Here is a 26,126-nt window from a genome sequence, read left to right on the forward strand (position 1 = left end):
GTTCAGCCGGTCAGGCAGCATCTGTGGAGAGAGAAACAGAGTTAACGTTTCGAGTCCGTGTGACTTGTGAAGAAGAGACATGTGGACTCAGAACGTTAACTCTGTGTCTCTCTCCACAGATGCTGCCAGACTTACCAAAAAAAAACTTTGGCTCTCCATTTTAGAACCCAGTATCTCCCATTATATTATCAAATTGTGCACTAAATACTTTTGCCTCCTCTGCACTGTCAGGCAAATTACTTCAATCATTTACCTTGGGTAAATAAATACCTCCTTTCATCAATTATAACTATTTATCTGCTGTTACTGTTCTGTACTTCCTTAATTCCATTTTACTATAATGATAGTTACATTCGTGCAGCATCGTATCACACCATAGCGCTAAAGCCAAATGCTTCAGGCAATGAATGACATTTGAAATGGATTGACTTTTGTTCGATTCACCAATCGGCAAACAAAATGACTGCTCTCCTAGTGCATTAGGAAACCTGCATTATAATTCAGCATTAATTCTGTCCGTCTGGTTGTTTGTGTTTTTTTAAAGGTATATTTCTAACTTATTTTCATCCACACTTAGTGTCACTTTAACCAGAAAGAAGCCACAGATGCTTATATGCTGGATCTGCTCACAGAAGTGGGGATTTTCGCTGATGATTGAACAGTGTTCAATTACATTCGCAACTCCTCAGATACTGAAGCAGTCCATGTCCAAATGCAGCAAGGCCTGGCCAATATCCAGGCTTGGGCTGACAAGCTGCAAGTAACATTTGCGCCACACAAGTGCCAGGCAATGACCATCTCCAACAAGAGAGAATCTAACCATCGCCCCTTGACATTCAATAGCATTACCATTGCTGAATCTCCCACTATCAACATCCTGAGGGTTACCATTGACCAGAAACTGAACTGGATCAGTCATATAAATGCTGTGGCTACAAGAGCAGTCCAGAGGCTGGGAATCCTGCAGTGAGTAACTCAACACTTAACTCTGCTAAGCCTGTCCACCATCTACAAGGCACAAGTCAGAAATGCGATGGAACATTCTCCACTTGCCTGGATGAGTGCAGCTCCAACAACAGTCAAGGAACTCAACATCGTCCAGGGCAAAGCAGCCTGCTTAATTGGCACCCCATCCACCACCTTAAACATTCAGTCCCTCCACCCCAGCGCTCAGTGGCAGCAGAGTGTACCATTTACAAGTTGCACTGCAGCAACTCACCAAGATTCCTTCAACAGCACCTTCCAAACCCACGACAGCTATCATCTAGAAGGACAAGGGCAGCAGACACATGGGAACACCACCACCTGCAAGTTCCCCTCCAAGTCACACACCATCCTAACTTGGAAAGATATTGCCGTTCCTTCACTGTCGCTGGGTCAAAATCCTGGAACTCCCTTCCTAACAGCACTGTGGGTGTACCTACACCACATGGGCTGCAGCGGTTCAAGAAGGCAGCTCACCACCACCTTCTCAAGGGCAATTAGGGATGGGCAACAAATTCTGGCCTTGCCTGTGACGCCCACATCCTGTGAACGAGTAAAAAAAGTAATCCATTCCAGAACAGGAGACATGGGAAGGGCTAATGTGTAACCAGTGAACCATTCTCAGTCCTGCCATCCCTTGATTTCAGTGCAATTTCTAAAACATAGCTTTCTACCTGAATTGAGACTTGTTTTACAGATTGCAACAGTCAGTCCAGCTGACAGCTGCTATGAGGAAACGCTTTCAACATTGCGTTACGCCGAAAGGTAAAAATAATGTGAATTTTATTGGGGGTATAAAAGAGGAATTTCACTTTTACTGACCTCAAGATATCCCAAAACACATTGCAAATGCTGAAGCACTGTCCAACTGGAGTTGCTGTTGTAATGTAGAAAGTGTAGCAGCCAATTTCTACAGAACAAGCAGCAATGCAATGACAACCAAGTCTCCTGACATTAGTCAAATTGTAAGCATTGGCCAGAACAGGTGGGAGAACCTTGCTACTCGGCTTCCAAGAAGTATTGCAGGACTTTTCTCAATCCCTTGAGAGGGCAGACATGACCTCAGTTTGAGCATTAGATAGACATCACCCCCATACCAACAGTACAGCATCCCCAACATCAGCCAAGATAGCACAAGCAAGTTTCTGGAGTGGAACTAGAACCCATAACCTTTGAACTTTGAGGCAAGCATGCTACCCACTGAGCCACAGCTGACATGTACACAAGCTGGTGGTTTGTGTATAAATGCACATTGAACCAAGTAGTTAACTATCACTCTGGGCCTGAATTTTTCAGGCAGCGGGTGGGCTCGGCGGGAGCCGTCACAGAGCTGATCGGCACCCGCGATCGGCTCCGTGCCGCCATTTTACATGGGTGAGCCAATTAAGGCCCCCCCCCCCAGTGTAAGATGCGAGTGGAATCGCTCAGCGCTACCTCTGTGGGCAGGGGGAGGAGGGAAAGTCGGGGGTGCACTCTTTTGCGCATGCACACGAAAGAGCACAGAAATCTCCCTGAGGCACGGAGCTACCTCGGGGAGATTGAAGGGCTTCTGAAATTATTAAATAAAAGGTTTATAAATTTAGTTAAACATGTCCCATCTCATGTGACTGTGTCACATGAGATGGGACGTGTTTTTATATTTATGAATAAAATATTTATTTATTGAATAAAAACTTTGGGAAACCTCATCCCTCCCGTGGATGAGGTTTCCTAAAAACGCAAAGGCCGCTTGGCCTTTTCACCTGCCCGCCAATCATAAGGTTGGACGGCAGCGTTAACAAGTACGTCAATTAATTTCTTAATGGCTTTAATAGGCCGTTTACATATTGGCGGGTGTGCAGCCGACTTCGGTGCGCACCCACCGAACGGAATAGTGCAGGACTGCGCGATGACGTCAGGATGCACACCCGATGTCACCGCACGTCATCTTACGCATCGGCATATCGGGCCTGCCCCTGCAGGCCCACTGAAAAATCCTGCCCTTGATTTTATTTCATAAGCCTTTTCGTAGCATATATCTCAGGGTAAGTGTTCTTCCTTTTTCTATGTCACCTCCTTCTTCCTCTCCACCCTTTCCCTTCCAGCCCGATTCACTGGAGCTGGGGGAATAGTGGGGAAACAGCGGTGATTCCAGGCGTTTGTTTGCTACTTTAATCTGTGCAGTCGGAATTTGTAAAAATAACTTTAAGGAAATGTTGTAATTACCATTCTGTTCATCCCCTTATCCACCTTCACGGCTAAAGGACTAAGAATATCCAGAACAAGGCGGTGGTAAATGAAAATCCAACAGAACGACTCATATTGGAGCTGAGGGCAGAGAATACCAAACTGCGATCAACGATCACCAAGCTTAGAAACTCTGGACAAATGGTAGAAGAAGAAACAAGTATGTATTTGTGACTGGTTTAGCAGAACGTAATTGTTTTATTTTCTAAAACTTCATTTCAATTGCAGTCTGCTGTGTTGCTCAAGCACTGTTGAAAATTGAATGAGATCTTACGAATGCGTAAGTCCATGAGCTAAAAGCAGCTATCAGGCAGGGTTTGCTGTTTATTTTCCTGGCATGTTACCTCGATCTCAAAGCAAGACATTTTCGGAGAATTGTGGGGACTGGCACCGAATTATGAGTGTGACCTAAATTATAAGAGCATAGATCTTTGAAGGTCACAGGACATATTGACAAAGTAATTAGCAAAACTTCATAACTAGAGTTTTTGAGTAGAAAAGCGGGGAAGTTACACCGAATCTTTAGGTAGCTCTGGTTATGGCCGCAGCTAGAGTATTGCATCCAGTTCTGGTCACTACTCTTTAGGGAGGATGTGACGGTGTTTCAGAAGGTGCAGAGGAGATTTCCCAGGACCGTTCCAGGGATGAGAGATTTTAGCTACGAAGTTAGAGCAGGGTTGCACTTTTTGGAGCAGAAGAGATGGAAGGGAGATTTAACAGAGGTGCACTAGATTATGGCACGTTTAGATAAGGTAAGCAATGAAAAACTCTCCCTTTTAGCAGACTGTAAAAGTACTAGGGGGACATAGATTTAAGATTTTGGGCAGGAGATGCAACGGCAGGTCAGAACGTGAGGAAGAACATTTTAACACAGCGAATGGTAATGACCAGTCCTCTTAAGAATCTCCCCTTCCACCAAACCCTGACATCTTGGCTCCTTTGCAAGCACCTCATTCTTCCATCCCACATTTAGAAGGTCCATTGCAAAATCATGCTGTTGTTTTCTCACTAGAGGAGTTACGATGGTCACTGGCTGAGAATGAGCTCCAGATGGCAGAGATTCAGACTTCTTGGGTGCAACGGCTCGAGCAAGCACGGAAAGAATGGGAGCAGCAATACCAAACTCTAACACAGGTTAGAATGGGCGAAACATGTCAGACCCTGTCTTCCCCCTCGATCCAGCACAGTGGCAGTGTAAAAGGAAGATTTCTAGCAGCACAAAAGCAAAATATCGCAGATGCTGGAAATCTGAAGAAATAATAAGTGCAGAAAACGCTGGAAATACTCAGCAGGCTTGGCAGCATCTGGAGAGAGGGAAAGAGGGTTAGCTAAAAGGTCATCCACCTGAAATGTTAACTTGGCTTCTCTCTCCACAGATGCTGCTGAGTATTTCCAGCACCTTCTGTTTATATTTCACCAGCGTAACCCTTCTTCCACATGTTCGCTGAATATTTTTTTCTTAAATGTTGCAATATGCTTTTGATATTCCATTCCATGAGTGCTCTGCCTGACGACAGGTTCCTGTCTGTTGATTCTTCGTCACAGGCCATTTCCTTGGCACTTTTTTGTCAGTGGTGATTTGCCATTGCACTTCCACTCTCACGGATCGGGTGAGGAGGCAGCTTCCAAGACTACCTGAGACTGAACGAGAATTGAGCCTGCACTGTTGGCGTTATTCAGGATTCTAAGCTAACCGGGCCCCTATGCTTTTAATACATGGGAGCTAAAAATATTTGACTAGTCAGAAGCTGAACCTTCATAAAAGCCTTCCCATTAAAATACATTCACTACCATTGTTTTGCAATACCTCCTGGGCAAATGGTGAGCTGTAGTATAGTGGGTGTGCTAATGGCCTGGTTAACCCAGAGGGTTTGACTAATGATACAGAGGCTGGAGTACAAATCCCACCATAGTATCTGGGGAATTTAAATTCAGTTATTAAATGAAGTTGGAGTTTAAAAAGGCAGTGCTAGTAAAGAACATTAAGCTACTAGATTGTCATTAAAAACCCATCTGGTCCAATTAATGAAAGGTCTGTATGTGACTCCAGATCCACAGCAAGGCGTTTGATTCTTAACTGCCCTCTGAGTTGGCCTAGCAATGCCCCTTAGGGGTCATGAATTAATGTTGGCCTTCCCAGTGATGCCCACATCCCATGAATGAATTTAAGCAAAACAAGTGGTCTGTCAGAACTCAATACCAGGGCTCATACAGGAATATTAGCAAGTAACAAATAAGATGATATAGGACAACAAAAACAGAACTACCTGGAAAAACTCAGCCGGCCTGGCAGCATCGGCGGAGAAGAAAAGAGTTGACACCTCGAGTCCCCATGACCCCTCAGCAGAACAGAATGAGATAGGAGCAAGGTAGGATATTCAGAGCTGAGATGGAGCAAGTCTCAAAAGTCCAAAGAAGTTAAATGTCAATAAAATGGCTTCTGCTGCTGAGTCTGTTCAGCAGAGGGAGCTTTGTGACCAGAGGAAAGCGTGCATTGAGAAGAAAGGCTGACGTCTGAAACAACAACCCAAGTATAAGGAAACCATTCATAATGTGGAACATCTGTCTTCATTTCAGTAGCTGTTTTGTTACTTTTATAGACACGGTAATCTCAAGAACATACTGGTTGCTGCCAATTTAACCCAGCTGGTCTGAATAATTGGTGTCTATTATTTGTTCATGGGATGTGGGCCTCTCTAACAAGGATAACATTTATTGCCTATGCTTAATTGCCCTTGAGAGGGTGGTGTTACGACCCCCAGGGGGGAACCGTAAACCAAATTAACCACATTTGCCAAACGACCCCCAAATGAAGAAATTACCAACAATTTCACTTTTTGTAACTTTTATTTTAAAACTAATCTGAACCAATGTAAGTTGAACATGAATTAACAGGCAACTGATACTTTAAGTAAAAAGATAAGTTTCACTTTTAAGTAGTCAGTACAACAAAATAGGTCTTACACATCCACAAGCATTCTCCTTCAGTATGTATGGCATTACATAACTACACAGTTCCCCTTTATTCACACAGGCTAGGTCAGGAGTCCTATCCAACAACAATTTTCACCCCCATGGTGAAAATCATGGGTACGATTATCATCAGCAAGGCATATGTCTACAGCCTCTCTCCCTTGAGTCATGACAGTCCTGATGGTGTAGCTGTCAAGAATTCCTTTTCAACCAACCAATAACACCCCGGTTTGGCCATTTCTGGTAAAGAAAAACCAAGCTCTTTAGCATCTCTGAGCAATTCACACAGCCTTCCAGGTTTTAGACCTTTTTATCCTGCTCAGACAGTGCCTTCAAGAACTCTTGCATCTGTGTGCTGATTACCTTCTGCCTCCAGCTCTCCTTTGTTTCTTCCAGCCACATTGTTTTTGTATATTAACTTCCTTCCTGTTAGTACCATTTGCAAGTTATAGGTCACCAGGTCACATGGACAAGTATTTCTTATATTCCAAGAACATTACAATCGATCCCTTTACAATTGATGCAAACTCTTAAGAGTCCTTTTCAATCATTCTTAAAACAATTATGGATTCACACAGTCATTTTGAAGAAAGTACAATTTTCTTTACTGTACTGTTTCCAGGAAAAAGGTTGTCACGGTCGTGGTGTGCTGCCTTCTTGAACTGTCCTGTCTTTGTGTTGCAGGAACAACTACAGTGCTGTTAGAGAGAGTCCCCAAATTGTCTATTCATTTTCCAATTCCCTCTCCTGAACCCTTGCTGTGAACAAGGGCTTGGGAGAGGGGCGGCAAGAGGCAGGAAGAAAACAAAGGAGTGAGAGGAGCTGCAAGTGGAAGAGTTGGAGGGAAAGCAGTGGCTGGGAGGGGCAGTAAATGGGAGGGTAGGTGAGCAGAAGTATTAGTGAGCAGGAGTGCTTGTGAGTGGGAGAGAGGCAGTGAGTGGGAGAGAGGCAGCCAGTGAGAGAGAGGAAGTGAGTGAGAGAGAGGAGGTGGTCAGCAGGTGAGAGGAGGCGACTGAGAGAAAGGAGGCGAGTGAGAGAGGAGGTGAGTGAGAGAGAAGAGGCGAGCGGGAGGGAGGAGGCGAGTGAGAGATTGGAGGTGAGCGGCAGGGAGGAGGTGAGCACTAGAGAGAGAAAGACAGGTAGTGAGAGAGAGGAAGTGAATGAGAGAGAGGAGGTGAGAGAGAGGTGGTGAGCAGGTGAGAGGAGGTGAGTGAGAGAGAGGAGGCGAGTGAGAGAGGAGGTGAGTGAGAGGAGATGAGTGAGAGAGAAGAGGCAAGGGAGAGGGAGGAGGTGAGCGGGAGGGAGGAGGCGAGTGGGAGGGAGGAGGCAAGGCGGCAGGGAGGAGGTGAGTGAGAGGTTGGAGGTGAGCGGCAGGGAGGAGTTCAATGGCAGGGAGGAGGTGAGTGAGAGAGAGAGAGACAGGTAGTGAGTGGGAGAGAGGATGTGAGCAGGAGCGAGGACAAGGAGGTCAGTGGGAGAGAGACAGGAATGGGAGGGAGAGGAGGCGAGCGGGAGGGAGAGGAGACGAGTGGGAGAGAGAGGAGATGTGAGCGAGGGAGAGGCGGAGTGACCGAGGGAGAGAGGCGGTGTGAGTGGGAGAGGGACGGTGAGAGTGGGAGAGGGGCGGTGAGAGGGGGAGAGGAGTGGTGAGAGTGGGAGAGGGGTGGTGAGAGGGGGAGAGGGGCGGTGAGAGTGGGAGAGGAGTGGTGAGAGTGGGAGGGGGTGGTGAGAGGGGGAGAGGGGCGGTGAGAGTGGGAGAGGGATGGTGAGAGTGGGAGGGGATGGTGAGAGGGGGAGAGGGGTGGTGAGAGTGGGAGAGGGGCGGTGAGAGGGGGAGAGGGGCGGTGAGAGTGGGAGAGGGGCGGTGAGAGGGGGAGAGGGGTGTGCTGGTAAGAGAGAGGTGTGGCGGGTGGGAAGGCGGAGATGAGCAGGAGGGGGAGTGAATGGACCACAGGAAGCTGTACTAGGTGGTAGACATCGTAGGGTTGGAAGAAATCTAATGGAAAACATCACTGATCACTTTATACATTTGTTTTCTAGGAAAAGCACATGATTCAGATGTTCCCCTATCTGTCGAATGTCAATGTGGACCCACAGCTCTCTGCCTTTGTCAAGCTCTTCATTCAGGATGGTACTGGCCTCTCACCCTGTGTTATTGTGTGCAGATCCAAGTCTGGGCTCTACTAGTCACCCTTTCTGATTGCTCTTTCCATCTTCACCTGGATTTGAGTCAAATCACTTTCCAACTTAAACCTATTTGAAGCATTTCTACAGTTATAATTGGCGGGTGTGTTTTAAACTTGGAAAGAAAAATGGAGGAGAGCCTAAATTATTTGGCGAGCTGCCTTACACAGCTATAATGCCTTTCTTGAGGAATTAAACAGATGAGCAATCCTTTTCCCTGGGGTTCTAGTTGCCTAATCTTTGTTTTCTTTTACCATCACCACTTTGGTCATTTAATCACTCCTGCCCTCTAACCCTCACAGATATCCTCTGCCCCTTCTGTTATTTTTAAGCCTCAACTACTCCCAGCGATTGTCAGTTGTGTACCAGCTTTTCCAGTTGCTGGTAAGAGATCATTGAGCTGAAAGGTTAGCCCCGACATACAGGGAGTCAGAGAGGGAGCAGAGATGGACTTGTAGTGACTGGTGGGGGGTGAGGGGGGGGTGTGTGGGGAAGCCCAGAAAAGAGGGAAGCACTGAAGGCCCTGCCAAACCTAACTTCAGGAGCGCATTTGAGACAAAGAGAAGGGAGAGATCCTGGCGGAAAGGGGGAGGGGCAGATCATTGGAGTGGGGGGAGGGAGGAAGGGGGGCACAGGGGGAGGTGGTTTGTCACCCGATTATAGCAGGTTACATTGTGTGAGGGAAGCTCTCCTGCTCCGCCTGGCCCCAGTGCAGTGCTGTACCTGGCAGTCCTCACCTCCTGTCAGCAGCCCGGTTTCCCAATCCCTGGCAAGTCCAAGCAGAAACCATGAAAGGTAGAAGTGGGGTAAAATAAATCTGAGGCATGCCGCCTCATGAGCGTATCTAAATAAATGACCCAGCTCTTGAGAGCAGGTTACTAGCCCCTCATCCCCCACACCCTGCCCCCAAGTTGTTAGTTAAAACTGAAATGAAGTCCACCAGGTTTTAAATTTTTCACAGCCACCCTGGGTTAATTCTGTATTTCTCTTCACAAATGCTACCTGACCTGCTGAGCCTTTCCAACATTATCTGTGTTTATATTTTTGAGTGAGTTGTTCAATCATTTCTGATGGGTGAAGCAGGCGCTAAAAGCATTGCTCAAAATGAAAGTCAAATTTTCCCACGTCAGCCTCGTGCTGTCATTCCCCGGGATCCGTGACTCCAGCTCTTTAAGATGTGTGATGAATTTTCAGCCTCAGTAATGTATCGTTAGGACTCGAGCCACGACCACAGAGCTACACCTGCCTCCCTTATCCCCGCCAGCCTCCTAGCTCACCCCCCCTCTGTCTTTTATTGAACTTGCTGACAGCTCGTTGCAATAAATAAATGTGCAAGGGCCTAAATGGGTGGTGGGGAGAGGGGGGGGTAGATTTTCCTCTTCAACATCCAGGTGTATGAGCTTGGCAGGGGGGAAACGCTTAATCAGATGTGCACGGGTTGTTCATGATTTTCTGTTCCCTTGAAATGATTTAGCAGAACATCGGGAACCGCCCAAGCCTGATTTTCCGTGACAATCACAACCATCTTCATGCTCCTCAGCCCAGATGCTGAAGAGGCAATTCAGCTCCATGGAACCTAGAATTTTGAGGAAAAGTCAGAGTGACTGCTAAGAATCCGTAAGGAAAACACCAAAATGATGGAGTCGCCCAGTCTGTCATTCATTATACCTTGCCTTGTACTTAGGGACAACAGTAGTACTCTGGTAATGTCACGGGACTAATAATCTAGGGTAATGCCTGAGGGCAAGGGGTTCAAATCCCACTATAGCAGCTGGTGGAGTTTAAATCTGGTTAATGAAAAATTTGGGACTTAAAACTAGTCTCAGTAATGGTGACCATGAAAATATCATTAATTATTGTTGAAAAACCATCTGGCTCACTTAATGCCCTTTAGGGGAGTAAATCTGCCACCTTTAACTGCTCTGGCCTACATGTGACTCCAGACCCAAAGCAATGTAGTTGACTCTTAACTGCCCTCTGAAATGACCTAGAAAGCAAGGGCAATTAGGGATGGGCAACAAATGCTGGCCTTGCCACATCCCCTGAAAGAACTTTTAAAACAATTGTGGGTGGAATAGTTCAATGGGACCAATGAAGTCTGCATTGTAGCGTCTCGCAATGCTGTTATTGTCTTCTGCTTTCACACTTTGAGGAGATAGGTAGATTAAGTGCAGGTTTACGTGACCCGGTCACTCAAATGTGGACCCTCCTTGTTCCTTGCCCACCCAATTTTAAAGAATGATATACCTTCATCGATATTTCAAACGTGCTGATTATTTTAAAATGCCTGTGTTTTGTTTCAGGAGAGACTGTCATTGGACAGTCCAGAAGATCCCCACAGGCCATTGTTATTAAAGGTTTCGGGTAAGTGGAAACCGTAACAGGAAGTTTTAAAAAATACTTGTAGGCTGTTGGATGGTCAACTGGAAGTTTCAGCAAAGTAGTTAGGTTCTTGAAAATGATAATATGTAAATGAGGAGCTTTCTTTTCATATATTCATTCATGGGATGTGGGCTTCTCTAGCTGGGCCAGCATTTATTGCCCATCCCTAGTTGTCTTTGAGAAGGTGGTGGTGAGCTGCCTACTTGAACCGCTGCAGTCCATGTGGTGTAGGTACACCCACAGTGCTGTTAGAAAGGGAGTTCCAGGATTTTGACCCAGCGACAGTGAAGGAACGGCGATATATTTCCAAGTCAGGATGGTGAGTGACTTGGAGAGAAACTTCCAGGTGGTGGTGTTCCCATCTATCTGCTGCCCTTGTCTTTCTAAATGGTGGTGGGCGTGGGTTTGGAAGGCACTGTCGAAGGAGCCTTGGTGAATTCCTGCAGTGCATCATATAGATGGTACACACGGCTGCTACTGTGAGTCGGTGGTGGATGGAGTGAATGTTTGTGGATGGGGTGCTAATCAAGCGGGCTGCTTTGTCCTGGATGGTGTCAAGGTTCTTGAGTGTTGTGGGAGCTGCATTCATCCAGGTGAATGGGGAGTATTCCATCACACTCCTGATTGTGCCTTGTAGATGGTGGACAGGCTTTGGGGGGTCAGGAGATGAGTTACTCATCACATGATTCCTAACTTCTCACCTGCTCTTGTAGCCACAGTATTTATATAGCTAGTCCAGTTCAGTTTCTGGTCAATGGTAACCCCCAGGAGGTTGATAGAGGGGGATTCAGCAATAGTAATGCCATTGAACAACAAGGGGCGATGGTTAGATCCTCTCTTGTTGGAGATGGTCATTGCCTGGCACTTGTGTGGCGCAAATGTTACTTGCCAATTGTCAGCCCAATCCTGGATATTGTCCAGGTCTTGCTGCATTTGGACATGGACTGCTTCAGTATCTGAGGAGTTGCGCAAGGTGCTGAACATTGTGCAATCATCAGTGAACATCCCACTTCTGACATTATGATAGAAGGAAGGTCATTGAAGCAGCTGAAGATGGCTGAGGACACGACCCTGAGGAACTCCTGCAGTGATGTCCTGGAGCTGAGATGACTGAGCCCCAACAACCACAATCATCTTCCTTTGTGCTAGGTATGACTCCAACCAGCGGAGAGTTTTCCCCCTGTTTCACATTGACTCCAATTTTACTAGGGCTTCTTGATGCCACACACTGTCAAATGTGGCCTTGATGTCAAGGGCAGTCACTCTCACCTCACCTTGGGGGTTCAGCTCTTTTGTCCATGTTTAAACCAAGGCTGTAATGAGGTCAGGAGCTGGGTGGCCCTGGCAGAACAAAAGCTGGGCATCAGTGAGCAGGTTATTGCTAAGCAAGTCCCGCTTGATAGCACTGTTGATGACCTCTTCCACTACTTTACTGATGATCGAGAGTAGACTGATGAGGCGGTAATTGGCCAAGTTGGATTTTGCCTGCTTTTTGTGTACAGGACATACCTGGGCAATTTTTCACATAGCTGGGTAGATGCCAGTGTTGTAGGTGTATTGGAACAGCTTGGCTAGAGGCACAGAAAGTTCTGGAGCATAAGTCTTCAGTACTATTGCCGGAATATTGTCAAGGCCCGTAGCCTTTGCAGTATCCAGTGCCTTCAGCCATTTCCTGATATCATGTGGAGTGAATTGAATTGGCTGAAGACTGGCATCTGTGATGCTGGGGACCTCCGGAGGAGGCCGAGATGGATTACCCACTTGGCACTTCTGGCTGAAGATTGTAGCAAATGCTTCAGCCTTATCTTTTGCACTGATGTGCTGGGCTCCTCCATCATTGAGGTTGGAGGTGTTTGTGGAGCCTCCTCCTCCAGTGAGTTGTTTAATTGTCTACCACCATTCATGACTGGATGTGGCAGGACTGCAGAGCTTAGATCTGACCCATTGGCAGTGGGATTGCTTAGCTCTGTCTATCACTTGCTGCTTATGCTGTTTGGCACACAAGTAGTTTTGTGTTATAGCTTCACCAGGTTGACACCTCACTTTTAGGTATGCCTGGTGCTGCTCCTGGCATGCCCTCCTGCACTCTTCATTGAACCAGGCTTCTTAGCTTGATGGTAATGTTTTACTTTCCTCTCCTCATGCTGTTTTCATCAAGTCAAATAGACTTAGAAGACTTCCCATATATATGGATAAAAGCAAAATACTGCAGATGCTGGAAATCTGAAATAAAAATAGAAAATGCTGGAAAAACTCAGCAGGTCTGGCAGCATTTATGGAGAGAGAAACAGAGTTAATGTTTCAAGTTTGTATGACTCTTCACCTCTAGAGACAATGGAGGCAGAGTCTTACATCTGTGTTATATTGTTGTTTTTCCTGGAATAGGTTGCTAGCCTCAAGCCAGAAGCTATCACTTGAGAAGTGCTACTCCACATCAAGTGTGGCTGACCAGGAGCCCCTCCCATTCTTGCTGCATGCTGGATATGCAGGCTTACAACCAACCTGTTTGGCCACATTATGAACATACCTTCCATGGCCATCAAGTTCTGGGTGGGACTTGAATCCAGAGTTCCTAGGTTTAGCAATAGGGACACTACCTACTGCGCCACAAGACCTCCCAAGTCAAATAAGTTTAAAAGTCAATTTTGACTCCTTGTTGGTGATTCATTAGCCAATCTCAGCTAAGTCACAGTGGCAGGAGCTGCAATTCCTTCAATACCACAACGTGAGGATAGCCTCATTGCTATTAGGTGACTTCTGCTTGATAATGTGCATGCACATGGATACCAGGCGAAGACAGAAAGAGGCATGGCTGTGTTTCCTCCATTCCTCGTCACTGTTGGACGAACAGTCAGAAAACATATCAAGGTCTATGCCTCACAAATGAAGATATTTGCTGATGACACAGAATTAGGAGGTTCATGGAACAATGAAAAGAACTCCTACAAGATTTCCAGAAGACAGCTTAGTGGAACAGGCAGACAGGTGGCAGGTGCGATTTGAGAAAAAGGAACACAAGTACAAGATGCTCAAGTGACTGAATAAACAAAGAAATGTAGGCATTCAAATAAATAATTCTCTAAAATTGTGAGTGTACATAAAGCCTCAAAAAAGACTAATAGAATTTCAGATTTTATCAAGCAGAGGAATTACTTACAAAACGTAATGATGAATTCTTACAAATTATTGATTAGGGCACAGGTAGAGTGCTGCATGTAGTCTTAGATACCCCATTATAAGATGGACCTTATAGTCATAGGAAGCGTACATGTAAATTCACCAAAACACGGCCAGGAATGGGAATCTATAGATGTGAGAAGAAACATCAGACACTGAAACAATTTACGCTGGAAAAAAGGAGTTTGAATTAGAGACTTTTTAAAATTATGAATTTGATAGACTAAACAAGGAAGAGAAGTCTTCTGGCTGGAGAGTCAGTGATTGTTGCACTAAAAGAGTAAGGAGAGAATTTAGAAAATTTTTCCATGCAGAGTTTTTGGAACACATAATGCTTTGAGAGAGAGGATGTGGCAGAGACCATTGCATTTGTCAATAGAAAATTTGATAAATATTTGAAGCAAAGGCACAAGGCTATGGGTGAATTGCTCAAGCACATACAGAATGGGCTGAATGGCCTCCTTCTGTGCTATGAAGTTCTACAGTCGTACAGTCTGCGAGGCTGTAATATAGTGGAGTCTTTATTGTTTGAATAAACATGGTTAATTTTATGCATTGCATGTTATTTTTCTTCTTTAGTATTGCTGATAAACACGCCACCATCACAAACCTAGACAATAAAGTAACTCTGGAGCCACATGGACAAGCTAAAGTGACTTTAAACGGGGTCCTTGTCCTTACTAAAGTTCAACTTAGACATTTGGTAAGTCACTTGACCTTAGTTCTTCATGCAGGCTGATGCTTTGCCTGTGACCTGTCAGCTGTGGCTCAGTTGGTAGCCCTCTTGCCTCTGAGTCACAAGGCGCTGGGTTCATATCCCACTCCAGACAGCGAACACAGAAATCCAGATTGACACTCCAGTGAAGGAGTGCTGCGCTGTTGAAGGTGCTGTGTTTTGAATGGGATGTTGAACTGAGACCCCATCTACTTGCTTGGGTGGATGTAAAAGATCCCACGACAGTATTTCAAAGAAGAGCAGGGGAGTTCCCCATGGGGCAGGATATTGAGGTCGGCGAGTGGGGGTGGGGCCCGCTTGCCGATACGGGATGACATTGGGTGGAACTCCTGACATCACCCAGAGTCATTTCAATTTTCAGGTTGTCGGGGGCACAGCCGAATCAGCTGTGTGCCCGCCAACCTGTCAACGGCCAATCGAGGCCTTTTAAAAACAAATTAAACAAGTTAATGGACCTGCCTGTCCAACCTTAAGGTTGGTGGGCAGGCCGGGCTTCAGAAAAAGCACGAAACCTCATCCACGGGCGAGATGAGGGTTCATGTAGGTTTTAAAAAATTTAATAAAAGTTTGAATAAAAGTGATGAACATGTCCCAGCTTATGTGACTGTGTCACATGAGGGGGCGTGTCAGGGAAATTTTATTTTTGTGCATTGACCATTTTTGAATTTGGCGCCGATCTCCCTAAGGCAGTACTTAGCCTCAGGGAGATGAGTGCGCTCTTTCACGCGTATGCACAAAAGAGCGCACTCCCGGCTTAGGGAATCCTCCCCCCTGCCCGCATAGGGAGCACATAACGCTTCTGTGCGGACGACACACTGGGCGGGCCTCAATTGGCCCGTCCACGTAAAAGAGCGGTGCGCCCCCGATCAGGGGTGCCGATCTGAGGCGTGCCCGCTCCTGAACTTCCCCCCCAACGGGGGGATAATTCTTCCCATGGTGTCTTGGCCAATCAACATCACAAAAAAAATCTGCTAATTATCACGCTGCTGTTTGTTGAAGTTTGCTGTGTGTAAATTGGCTGCTTCATTTCCTACATTACAACAGTGTCGACACTCCAAAAGTACTTCATTGACTGTGAAGTGCTTTGAGACGTCTGGTGGTTGTGATAAGTGCTATATGAACACAAGTTTTTTCTTATTCTGAAGCTCTTCCCTAGCACTTATGATAAAATGAATTGTAAAAATATTTGTTACCCTTCCTTGAAACTGAGTCAACAATTTCAAATAAGAAATAAAACAAAAGGGAATTCTCTGCCCAGCAAAGGTACACCATTTTGGGCCTTCATTATTTTAGGCCTTCTTTCACTCCTGACACCTGGGCCAGGATTTTAAGGCCCCTCCAGCCCAGCGGGATGTTACAGTCCTGCCGAACTAAATGGAGATTTAAATGGCTCGCTGCGTCCACCAGAGGTAGGGGAGTGTGGGGCGGTGGGGGGTGGTGGGGGTGGGTGCGGGGCAGGGGGGATGTTGGGGGGTGAGGGAGACACATCGCGGCAGGGCCGTAAAATCCTGGCCCTGGTTTCACAATCAGCCCAGAATGAAGGCTTGTTGTCCGTAAGCTTTCTAACAAACGGGAGTGAATTGTTAGGTTTCGCCCAGGGTATTTTTTATGTTACCAGAGAGCATGGACAATTAATGAATGGCAAGCCTTTTCTTTTATCTTTTGTCCTTGTGTACCTCAGGACCGAGTTATTCTGGGATCCAACAGCATTTACCTTTATGTGGGATTTCTGAGCGAACGGAATGGTGAGGAGGACTTCAGCAAATACGACTATGATTTTTTCCAGTCAGAGCTGGCAGCAGTAGAAGGTTTTGACAGAGATGCACTTGGTAAGTGGCAAAGACTAGGGATATGGTAGTGAAGTGGTTATGGTGTTAGACGTGTAATCATGAGTTCATGCACCCCCCCCTCCAGAGTGAACTATGAAGCCAGCTACAATAAACCTGGTAATGTGCGAGCTGGTACCACAGGAAAAATGACCATGGAGAACCTGTTAGATTGTCATTAAAAACCCCAACCAACATGCATCAATGAATCTGCCATATATCTGTTCGGTCTTGCAGAATACAGTTCACTCTTAGTACCTTCTGAAGTTACAAATGCAATTGATACCATTTCAGATAATTAGGATGCATAATAAATGCAGCCTGGTCACAGTTACCCAGAACCCATGTGCAAATATTTATAAAGCCATGTGTTAAAGGTACATTGAGTTATGTGATGAACTTTCAAGTTAAAAATAACGTGAAGTTTTGGTGTTTTTTAAATTCATACATGGGATGTTGGTGTCACTGGCTAGGCCAGCATTTATTGCCCATCCCTAATTGCCCTTGAGAAGGTGGTGGTGAGCTGCCTTCTTGAACCGTTGCAGTCCATGTGGTGTAAGTACACCCACAGTGCTGTTAGGGAGGGAGTTCCAGGATTTTGACCCAGTGACAGTGAAGGAACGGCAACATATTTCCAAGTCAGGATGGTGAGTGGCTTGGGAGAGGAACTTCCAGGAGGTGGTGTTCCCATGTGCCTGCTGCCCTTGTCCTTCTAGATGATAGAGGTCATGGGTTTTGAAGGTGCTGTCTAAGGAGCCTTGTTGAGTTCCTGCAGTGCATCTCGTAGATGGTACACACTGCTGTCACCATGTGTCGGTGATGGAGGGAGTGAGTGTTTGTGGATGGGGTGCTAATCAAGCGGGCTGCTTTGTCCTGGATGGTGTCAAGCTTCTTGAGTGTTGTTGGAGCTGCACTCATCCAGGCAAGTGGAGAGTATTCCATCACACTCTTGACTTGTGCCTTGTAGATGATGGACATGCCTTAGGGAGTCAGTCCAGGATCTTCAGAAAGCATCAGTAACTTAGTGGTGATTCCTGATCATTTTTCTAATACGCTTAATAAAAACTATGAAGGGATTATAGCCCTTGACAAATGCTATGGATAACACTATCCTTCTGGTAATACTGTAGTCATATTTTAATCAGCTCAAGTGCATGGAAATTTTGGCTTTAGGGCTGGGGAAAGTGATTCATGTCCACTGGTTGCTCCCTGAGGCTCTAATAACTTTCTCACCTTCTGCTGACCAGGTCCTGCATGTGGGAACAAGAAAGTAGATCCGAGTGTGCTTGCTGTGTTCCTTGATTACATCAGGGTGAAGCCTATGGTTGTGGAAGTGAACCAGATCAGTGAAGAGTTAAACAAGGTAATCTCTCCACTTCTCTCTGTTTGGGTATCTCACCATCTTTCTCCTTCATCCAGTCAGGCAAACACTGCCTCACACAGCTGAGGGAAAAAAACTTGCAATTACATAACACCTTTCACATCCCCAGGACATCTCGAAATGCTTTACAATTAATGGCTTATGTCTGGAGTAAAGTTACTGGGATTTAAGGTGAGTTTGTAGCAGCCACTCTCCCCAAATCAGCAACTCGCAATTAGTGAATTAAATTAATGAATAACTGTTTTTAATGATGTTGCCCAAGAGAGGACTGTTGTCCAGGACACCAGGATAATACCCTGCTCTTATTTGAATAGTGCCATGATATCTTTCCCATCCACCTGAGAGAGCAGAGAAGGCCTCAGGTTAATGTCTACTCTAAAAGATGACACCTCTAACACCGGAGCACTGCACTGAAGTGACAATGTGCTCAAGTCGACTGTTGGGTCTTGGAGTTGTTGAAACATTTGAGTACATTGTTGTTTATGTTTGAACAACTATTTTAATTGTTCAAGCACAGGATCTAAAGTTTGAATTGGAAGTGAAGAACTTGGCATTAACAGACTCCAGGGGCCAAGACTTGATAAAGGAGGTGATGGTGAAAGTGACAAATAAAATGACTCATCAGGTACGAAGGAATGCGCTCATACCTCATGTTTTGGTACCAATTGTATTGTAATAGAAGAAAGTAATTCTAAGATCTTTTTTCTTTTTTTCCCACCTTTACCAATTTTAAAACCTGTTTTCCATTCCTGAGCAAAGTTGAGTATTAAGGGAATATGGATACTATTGTTCACAAGGGGAGATGATGATGTACTGGTAATGTCACTGGGCTGATAATCCAGAGGCTCAAGCTCTGGGTTCAAACCTCCCCATGGAAGCTGGTGGAATTTAAATTCAATTATTAAAAGCTAGTCCCTGTAATGGGGACCATGAAACTATCATCAATTGTTTTGTAAAAACCCATCTAGTTCACTAGTGCCCTCAGAGAAGGAAATCTTCCATCCTTGTCTGGCCTACATGTGACTCCAATCTCACAGCAATGTGGTTGACTCTTAACTGCCTTCTGACATGGCCTAGCAAGCTACTCAGTTCAAGGGCACTGTTATGACACAACAGTTGGTAAAGCTGAGTTATTTAAAAATCCTAGAGGGAAATTTTAAACGATTGTCATAACCTATATTTTCATTTGGTATGTTTGAGATGCAACTCTGAATTCAGGAATCAGACCACCAGTTCTCGAGAGGTTTTTGTATCAAAGTACATGAGACATTTATTAGTTTACACGAGTTAAATATATACACATGGCTACAAATTACTGCTACCATAAGTTTTAAATAATTCCCAAACTATTAATCTCCATTAAGGCAACAGCCACCCATAGACTATAAGCAGACATCAGGCAAAGCATTTTCACTTTACAAATTCAAAATGAGGTTCTTTTCACTTTGGTTCTTTTGCAGACACCGTGGTAGGTTAACAGACTTTGATCTTACATTGCCTCTGCCCTGCACACACAAAACTGCTATCAGTTATACCCAGCACATCTCATTGAATGTAAATTCTCATTCTATCACCAGCCCCTTTGAACTCTACCTCTTCTAACAATAAAACCCTTTTCATAGTATCAATTTTATTAATAATGTAAACATTGCTTGGTCTCTGCTAGCTAGGTGCCAGATATCACTCCCCTTCTTGAATGCTCTATTCAACAAAATGCAAATGTATCTCTACTTCTCTTACATCTCAAAACTAGTATCCATCAAAGCGCCCAGACTAGCTGCCTTTAATCCATTTAAGACACACCCACAGACTAAACGTCTATTTTAAAAAAAATAATTTCCAACAATATTATATACATTAATAGCTTCATAACAGACACTTTGAGATGAGAAACAAATGCTGGCCTTGCTAGTGATGAGAACATAAGAACTAGGAACAGGAGTAGACCATTCAGCCCCTCGAGCCAGCTCCACTATTCAATAAGATCATGGCAGATATTCTTGTGTTTCGATTTCCACATTCCCATCTACCCCGATAACCTTTGGTTCCCTTGCCTAAAAAGAATCTATCTACCTCAGCCTTAAAAATATTCAATGACCCCACCTCCACCACCTGCTGAGGTGGAGAATTCCAAAGTCACACAACCCTTTGAGAGGAAAAAATTCTCCTCATCTCTGTTGTAAAAGGGCGACCCTAATTTTAAAACAGTGCCCACATCCCATGGAAGAACTTAAAAAAGAGAGAAGTTACAACGAAAAAGACAGTGACAAAAAAATTACCCCTGAAATGAGTTGCCAGTTCAGGCAACATGATTAAGGTCTCCTCTCCTCTAGCTGCTGCAGAGGTTTTAAGTGAGCACAGTTCCTTGTACATGGTACAAAAATGCCATAATTTAGGGTAAATCTGAGGGAAAATTTGAACTGAAGCTATCAATAAGGAGTGAACATAAGGTGCAAATCTTCCCTGAGTTACTTATGGATCTCCTGGTGATGCAGCGAGAGAAGCATTGTCAGAAACCCAGGAACAGATTACCCTCATCATCACAAGATGAGGGATTTTTAGACTGCATCAGATATCTCTTGGAGTAAACAAACACTCCTTTGCACACGTTCTCACTCCCAACTAAGCATGACATTATACACACGATAATTGGTGATGCAGAGTTGCCCAGATTTCACTCTTGTTGCTATAATATGCTCACTGGAAATTACAGCATACGGATACAACATAGTCTCTCCTATCCTTGGGCAGAGAATTAAAAGGACTGATCCCAGTTATTCTCCAATATAACAGGTGTGGGTCTGGTCAAGGGCTAAGTTTGTGAACAGGAAGTTCATCATGGAGGACATATATCAGCGTTTTATTGATGGAGAGAACATTTCTCTGGATAGAGAGAGTGATCCATTCTGGGACCCTATTGAGGCAGTCCATTTAGGTACTGCATATGTCTGGCTTCAGTCTCTGAACTATTGTATTGCAATGGAAGAACACGTAGAATTTCACAATTCCCAGGGCGAAGAGGAGGCCATCTTACAGATGAACCTGGTGCCATGCACCCCTACTGGACAGTAAGTTCCAGAATGGACCTTTTTAGCTTATATTCTTCATGCTAAAGTATCATTAAAGTCAAAATACTTAATACTTTGCACATCTGTTTTGTGTCTGATAGGCTGTACCAAAGAGACTGAAGTAAAAGCTCATAAAACAGCTAACAATAAAATCACTCCATTGCAGTAAATATATCTCACAGAGAGTTTCAGCACAAATGGAGGCTATTTGGTCCATTGCACTTGTGCTGGCTCTTCTATGTACCAATTCAAAATGAATCCTCCTGCTCCATTCTCTCCCCATAGCCCCGTAATTTTGTCTACTTCATAAACTTGTCCATTTTGCCTTTGCAAAAAGCATGGTCTCTGCCCCAGGCACTCCTGGTGGAAAAGCGTCCAATGCTACAACAAATTCCTGCAGGTATAGATCATACTGGACAAAATAAAATGACGCTTGCTAGTGCAAAGCTCTCTTCATAGACCAGTTGCACCACACATTTTGTAATGAAGCAAAGCGATCTGAGATTTCTAACACCATGATATGCATGCATAATACAACCCAAACACTTGAATTAAAATGTAAACCAATGGTTTGAGAAGACCTTCAGGAGTTGGTCTCAGTCTGGTTCAGCTTTGTGCTGCCAACAGTATAACTACAACAGGGCCAGAGTGAAAATTGTTTAACTAATTGCATAATTAATTAATTCTTAACTCCTAATAAATCCCAAAATTTGATTTTGAGCCTTTTAAGTCTTAAAGATGATTTTATTATCCCAATCACATTTAATCAGAATTTCAGGATGTGAATGTTAAGTGTAGAGCTTCACTTTATCTGGCTACAGTGCAGTGTGAAGCCAGTGGTATAACTCTGTTCTGACCAATCTACTTTGCTGTGTGCAGATAACCATCTCAATAACCAGTATTTGGAGTATGACTGTTCCCTTGTTAAATATGTTTTCAGGGTATTAATTAAGTTTGCACTTTTCTGCAGACCTCTAGGCGAAGATGAGATCCTTATAGATCCCACAGAGTTAGTGGGCCAGAGGCTAGATTTTCAAGTTCAGATCACTCAATGCCTGGGAATCAAGTGGCTGAAACAGAACATCGAGAGAGGAATTCAGATTCGGTGAGATTATCCTTTATTATGGAATTAAATATTATGATTGTTTGGCCAATGGGTATCAGTCACATTGCAGGACCTCCCTGAACCAACCATAGGAATGGACAAGACTGGAACACACCATTACCATCTTGTTACTTGATCCCAAAGTCTGGACATAGCATACACCTGTAGCTGCCAAATTCCCCAGACCTTTTCCTGCCAAATAATCCACCCAGTTCCCTTTTGAATTCGCATTCCAAGGAATTCTGGTCCAAAGTTTCACCAATTTTTGTGTAAAGTCATTAAATCCAAACTGCAAGTTCCCTTTCTTCTTCTGGACTTGAGTCAATTCCATTTGTGACAGAGTTTCTGATTGTTAAAGTTCACTCAGGGAGTCTGAGTTGCTGTGGCAACATGCATTTCTTTTACATGCATGTTGTAGTCTGGAGCTATGGATAGCAATAGTAGAGCAGACAACCTTCTTTCCATCACATGACTGACCAGGATTCTCTCCCACTCCTATCTCCTGCCATTGGCATGTGTTGGAAGGATTTACAGATTGATGCTCAACCTGTTTGGCCACATTATGAAGACACCTTCCTTGGCCATAAAGTCCTGGGGTGGGACTTGAACCTAGAGCTTCTGGCTCAGAGGCAGGGATGCTACTCACTGTGCCACAAGACCTTTGTTTATTAGGATTCATTTTTATGCTCCTTGCAAAGTAAGGTAGTTTTCCCCAGAGCTGCCTTTTGCCAGTGTAAACATTCCCAGCCTTGATTGGCTCTCCTTTGTAAGTCAGTTGTCTAATCCAAGTTTTAAGTTTAGTTTGTCTTCATCACACTTCTCCAATGGCAGGAGAGGTCCACAGTGGGGCATTGTGACTACAACTGCATCAAATATTCCGGATGGGGCTTTTACAAGATGATCATAACTTCCTGGGACATGTTATATCCTTATGCCTCTAATCCTAAACTATACATCTCTCAGCTAAGAATGGAGGCAGGACACAGGGGTTCATTTGTTGCTGTGAGGTAGGATAGGAAAGCAATCTGGATGCTTTTCCTCCCATTTTCCCTCCTTCCATTGAGGAGGCGTCTGCCCTAAGGCCTACAATATCCCCCTTTCTGATGATGGGTCTCACCTAAAACAATAAACTGTCTTTTCCTCAGCCACTGATCGGCTATGTTTCAGACTTCCAGCATTTGTGGTTTCTGGTTGGAATATTCCATGTTCAATCACTGATCCAGGATGCATTAGTTGAACTTTCTCAATGAGCCAGTGTAGTTGTGCAGCTTGCCTCAGTGCCCTCCTTAAATACGTCTGTGTTATATTAAGTTAGAGAAGCTTTATTTCTTTATATTAAGCAAGATGGTGTTTGAGTTCCATCTTGGACTGAGGACTTCACCTTGTGACTAACATCTAGTGAAAACTGTTGAATCTCACAGAACTTGCCCAAAGCAGTTCAGATACTCAAGGTTCCTTCATGGCTTGTTCTTTGTCCCTCTGCTAGATAAGGAGTTGCTTTTAAGCATCTCCCTAGATGTAATTTGCCAGGTAGCTTATGAATGATGGCCATGAATGCCCACATCATTGCACCTTATCTGTGCATGTCACTTCTTTTAATACATCTAAAAACCAAAGACCCTGTATGTAGAACTCTCATTCCTGAAACAGAGACAATGTTATGACCACTGGTCTTTATAAAATGGTTATGTTTTAAACTGTCTCTTTTAATTTAAGGTAAAACAGAATGCCCTGGAATTGGAAGGATGGTGTGAATTTGTCCTGTACTCTGCCTGGTGATAAGCTTATGTGACCTGGTTACCATGGGGACAAGGGCTCAGGTCAAAACCTATTCAAAACCCATTCAATTAAGGAGAATCCTGACAGCTTCTAGTTATTCATTAAGGAAATCAAAAAGGAAGCTGTGGCTGTTTCAGATATCAAAATAGAGTTATATGTGATCCTAAGGGCAGAAGCACTCAGTGATCAATTTTCCAGTGTATTTACCAGAGAAGGTTTAACATGCATATCCAGTTTAGACAGTGACCACTTACCAGACATACTAAACCTCATTATAACTAAAGAGAGTGTTTCAAAATTATTGCAAGAAATAAACACAAAAGTATGCCTCGTAAGTGGTCACCATCTAAGCTGAGTATGTGTATTTAAATCTTCTGTGATAAATACATTGGAAAATGGAACACTTAGTACTTCTGCTTTTGCCTATTTTGATATCTGAAATGCCCATTTCCCCCTTTTTGTCAGGTTGGCAGGCACTAGCAAGGAGGCTGGAGGTTGCATGTTGGACAGAGTGGGGGGTGGGAGGGAGGGTGGACTTGGGGAGGCAAAATTTTGGGGGAGTGGCCTCCAATTGGCACAGGGCACTCGGGAAGGAGGCACACCCACTACCCCCCTCCCCCACCCCTCCCTCCAACCACTGCGAACATTCACTGATCGGCCCACCACAGGCTTAAATCTGTCAGACTACAAGTAGCAAGCCCAAGGATTGAGAGCAGTTTAGAATTCAGCAAAGGAGGACAAAGAGATTGATCAAGGGGGGAAAAATAGAGTATGAGAGTAAACTTGCAAGGAGCATAAAAGCAGACCGTAGAAGCTTCTATCAGTATGTAAAAAGAAAACAATTAGTGAAGACAAATGTGGGCCCCTTACAGTCCACAAAGGGAGAATTTATAATGGAGAACAAGTAAATGGTAGAGCAATTAAACAACTACTTTAGTTCTGTCTTCACGGAAAAAGACACAAATAACTTCCCAGAAATACTGTGGAACAAAGGCTTTAGTGAGAAGGAAGAATTGAAGGAAATTAGCATTACTAAAACAATATTGCTAGAGAAATTAATGGGACTGAAAGCTAATAAATCCCCAGGGCCCAATAACCTTCATCCTTGGATACTAAAGGAGGTGGCCATGGAAATAGTGGATGTGTTGGTTGTCATCTTCCAAAATTTTGTAGATTCTGGGACAGTCCCAGCAGATTGGAGGGTGGCAAATGTTACCCCCACTATTTAAAAAAGAAGAGAGGGGGAAAATAGCAAATTACAGACTAATTGGCCTAACATCAGTAGTACGGAAAATGCTAGAGTCTATTATGAAGGATGTGATAACAGGACACTTAGAAAATATCAACAGGATTAGGCAAAGTCCACATGGATTTATAAAAGGGAAATCATGTTTAACAAACTAACTGGAGTTTTTTGAGGACATAACTAGAAGGATAGATAAGGGACAACCAGTGGATGTGATGTATTTGGTTTTTCAGAAAGCTTTTGATTAAGTCCCACATAAGAGTAAAGTTAAAGCACATGGGATATATATTGGATTGGATTGAGAATTGATTAGCAGACAGGAAACAGAGAGTAGGAATAAATGGGTCTTTTTCGGAGTGGGGCATCGCAGGGATCAGTGCTTGGGCCCCAGCTATTCACAATATATATCAACGATTTGGATGAGGAAACTAAATGTAATATTTCCAAGTTTGCTGACGACACAAAACAAGGTGGGAAAGTGAGTGGTGAGGAGGATGTAAAGAGGCATCAAGGCGATTTAGACAGGTTGGGTGAATGGGCAAATACATGGCAGATGCAGTATAACGTGGATAAGTGCGAAGTTATCCACTTCGGTAGGAAATACAGAATGGCAGAGTATTATTTAAATGGTGATAGATTGGGAAATGTTGATGTACAAAGGGACCTGGGTGTCCTTGTACATCAATCACTGAAAGCAAGCATGCAGGTGCAGCAAGCAGTAGGGAAGGCAAATGGTATGTTGGCCTTCATTGCGAGAGGATTTGAGTACAGGAGCAAGGATGCCTTACTGCAGCTGTACAGGGCCTTGGTGAGACCACACCTGGAGTATTGTGTGCAGTTTTGGTCTCCTTACTTAAGAAAGGATATACTTGCCATAGAGGGAGCACAGCGAAGGTTCACCAGACTGACTCCTGGGATGGCAGGATTGTCATCTGAGGAGAAGTTGGGTCGACTAGGCCTGTATTCACTGGAGTTTAGAAAAATAAGAAAGGATCTCATTGAAACATGTAAAATTTTGACGGGGATGGACAGACTGAATGCGGAGATGATGTTTCCCCC

At 44.4% G+C, this 26,126-nt stretch overlaps 1 protein-coding gene across 1 annotated transcript in view; it reads left to right on the forward strand.

Annotated features, from left to right (window-relative positions):
• The window catches only part of kif28 (kinesin family member 28), a 66,799-nt gene that overhangs the window by 23,450 nt on the left and 17,223 nt on the right, over positions 1–26,126 (forward strand). Inside the window, exons 8-18 of the mRNA XM_078557618.1 lie at positions 1,682–1,749; positions 3,228–3,370; positions 4,223–4,344; positions 8,224–8,314; positions 10,671–10,731; positions 14,506–14,629; positions 16,344–16,491; positions 17,736–17,851; positions 18,387–18,494; positions 20,663–20,937; positions 21,908–22,042. Of these exons, the coding sequence (XP_078413744.1) occupies positions 1,682–1,749; positions 3,228–3,370; positions 4,223–4,344; positions 8,224–8,314; positions 10,671–10,731; positions 14,506–14,629; positions 16,344–16,491; positions 17,736–17,851; positions 18,387–18,494; positions 20,663–20,937; positions 21,908–22,042 (1,391 nt within the window). The remainder of the gene's footprint in view (positions 1–1,681; positions 1,750–3,227; positions 3,371–4,222; positions 4,345–8,223; positions 8,315–10,670; positions 10,732–14,505; positions 14,630–16,343; positions 16,492–17,735; positions 17,852–18,386; positions 18,495–20,662; positions 20,938–21,907; positions 22,043–26,126) is intronic.

The sequence above is a fragment of the Cetorhinus maximus genome, chromosome 14 (assembly GCF_964194155.1).
Source record: "Cetorhinus maximus chromosome 14, sCetMax3.hap1.1, whole genome shotgun sequence".
Taxonomy (NCBI): domain Eukaryota; kingdom Metazoa; phylum Chordata; class Chondrichthyes; order Lamniformes; family Cetorhinidae; genus Cetorhinus; species Cetorhinus maximus.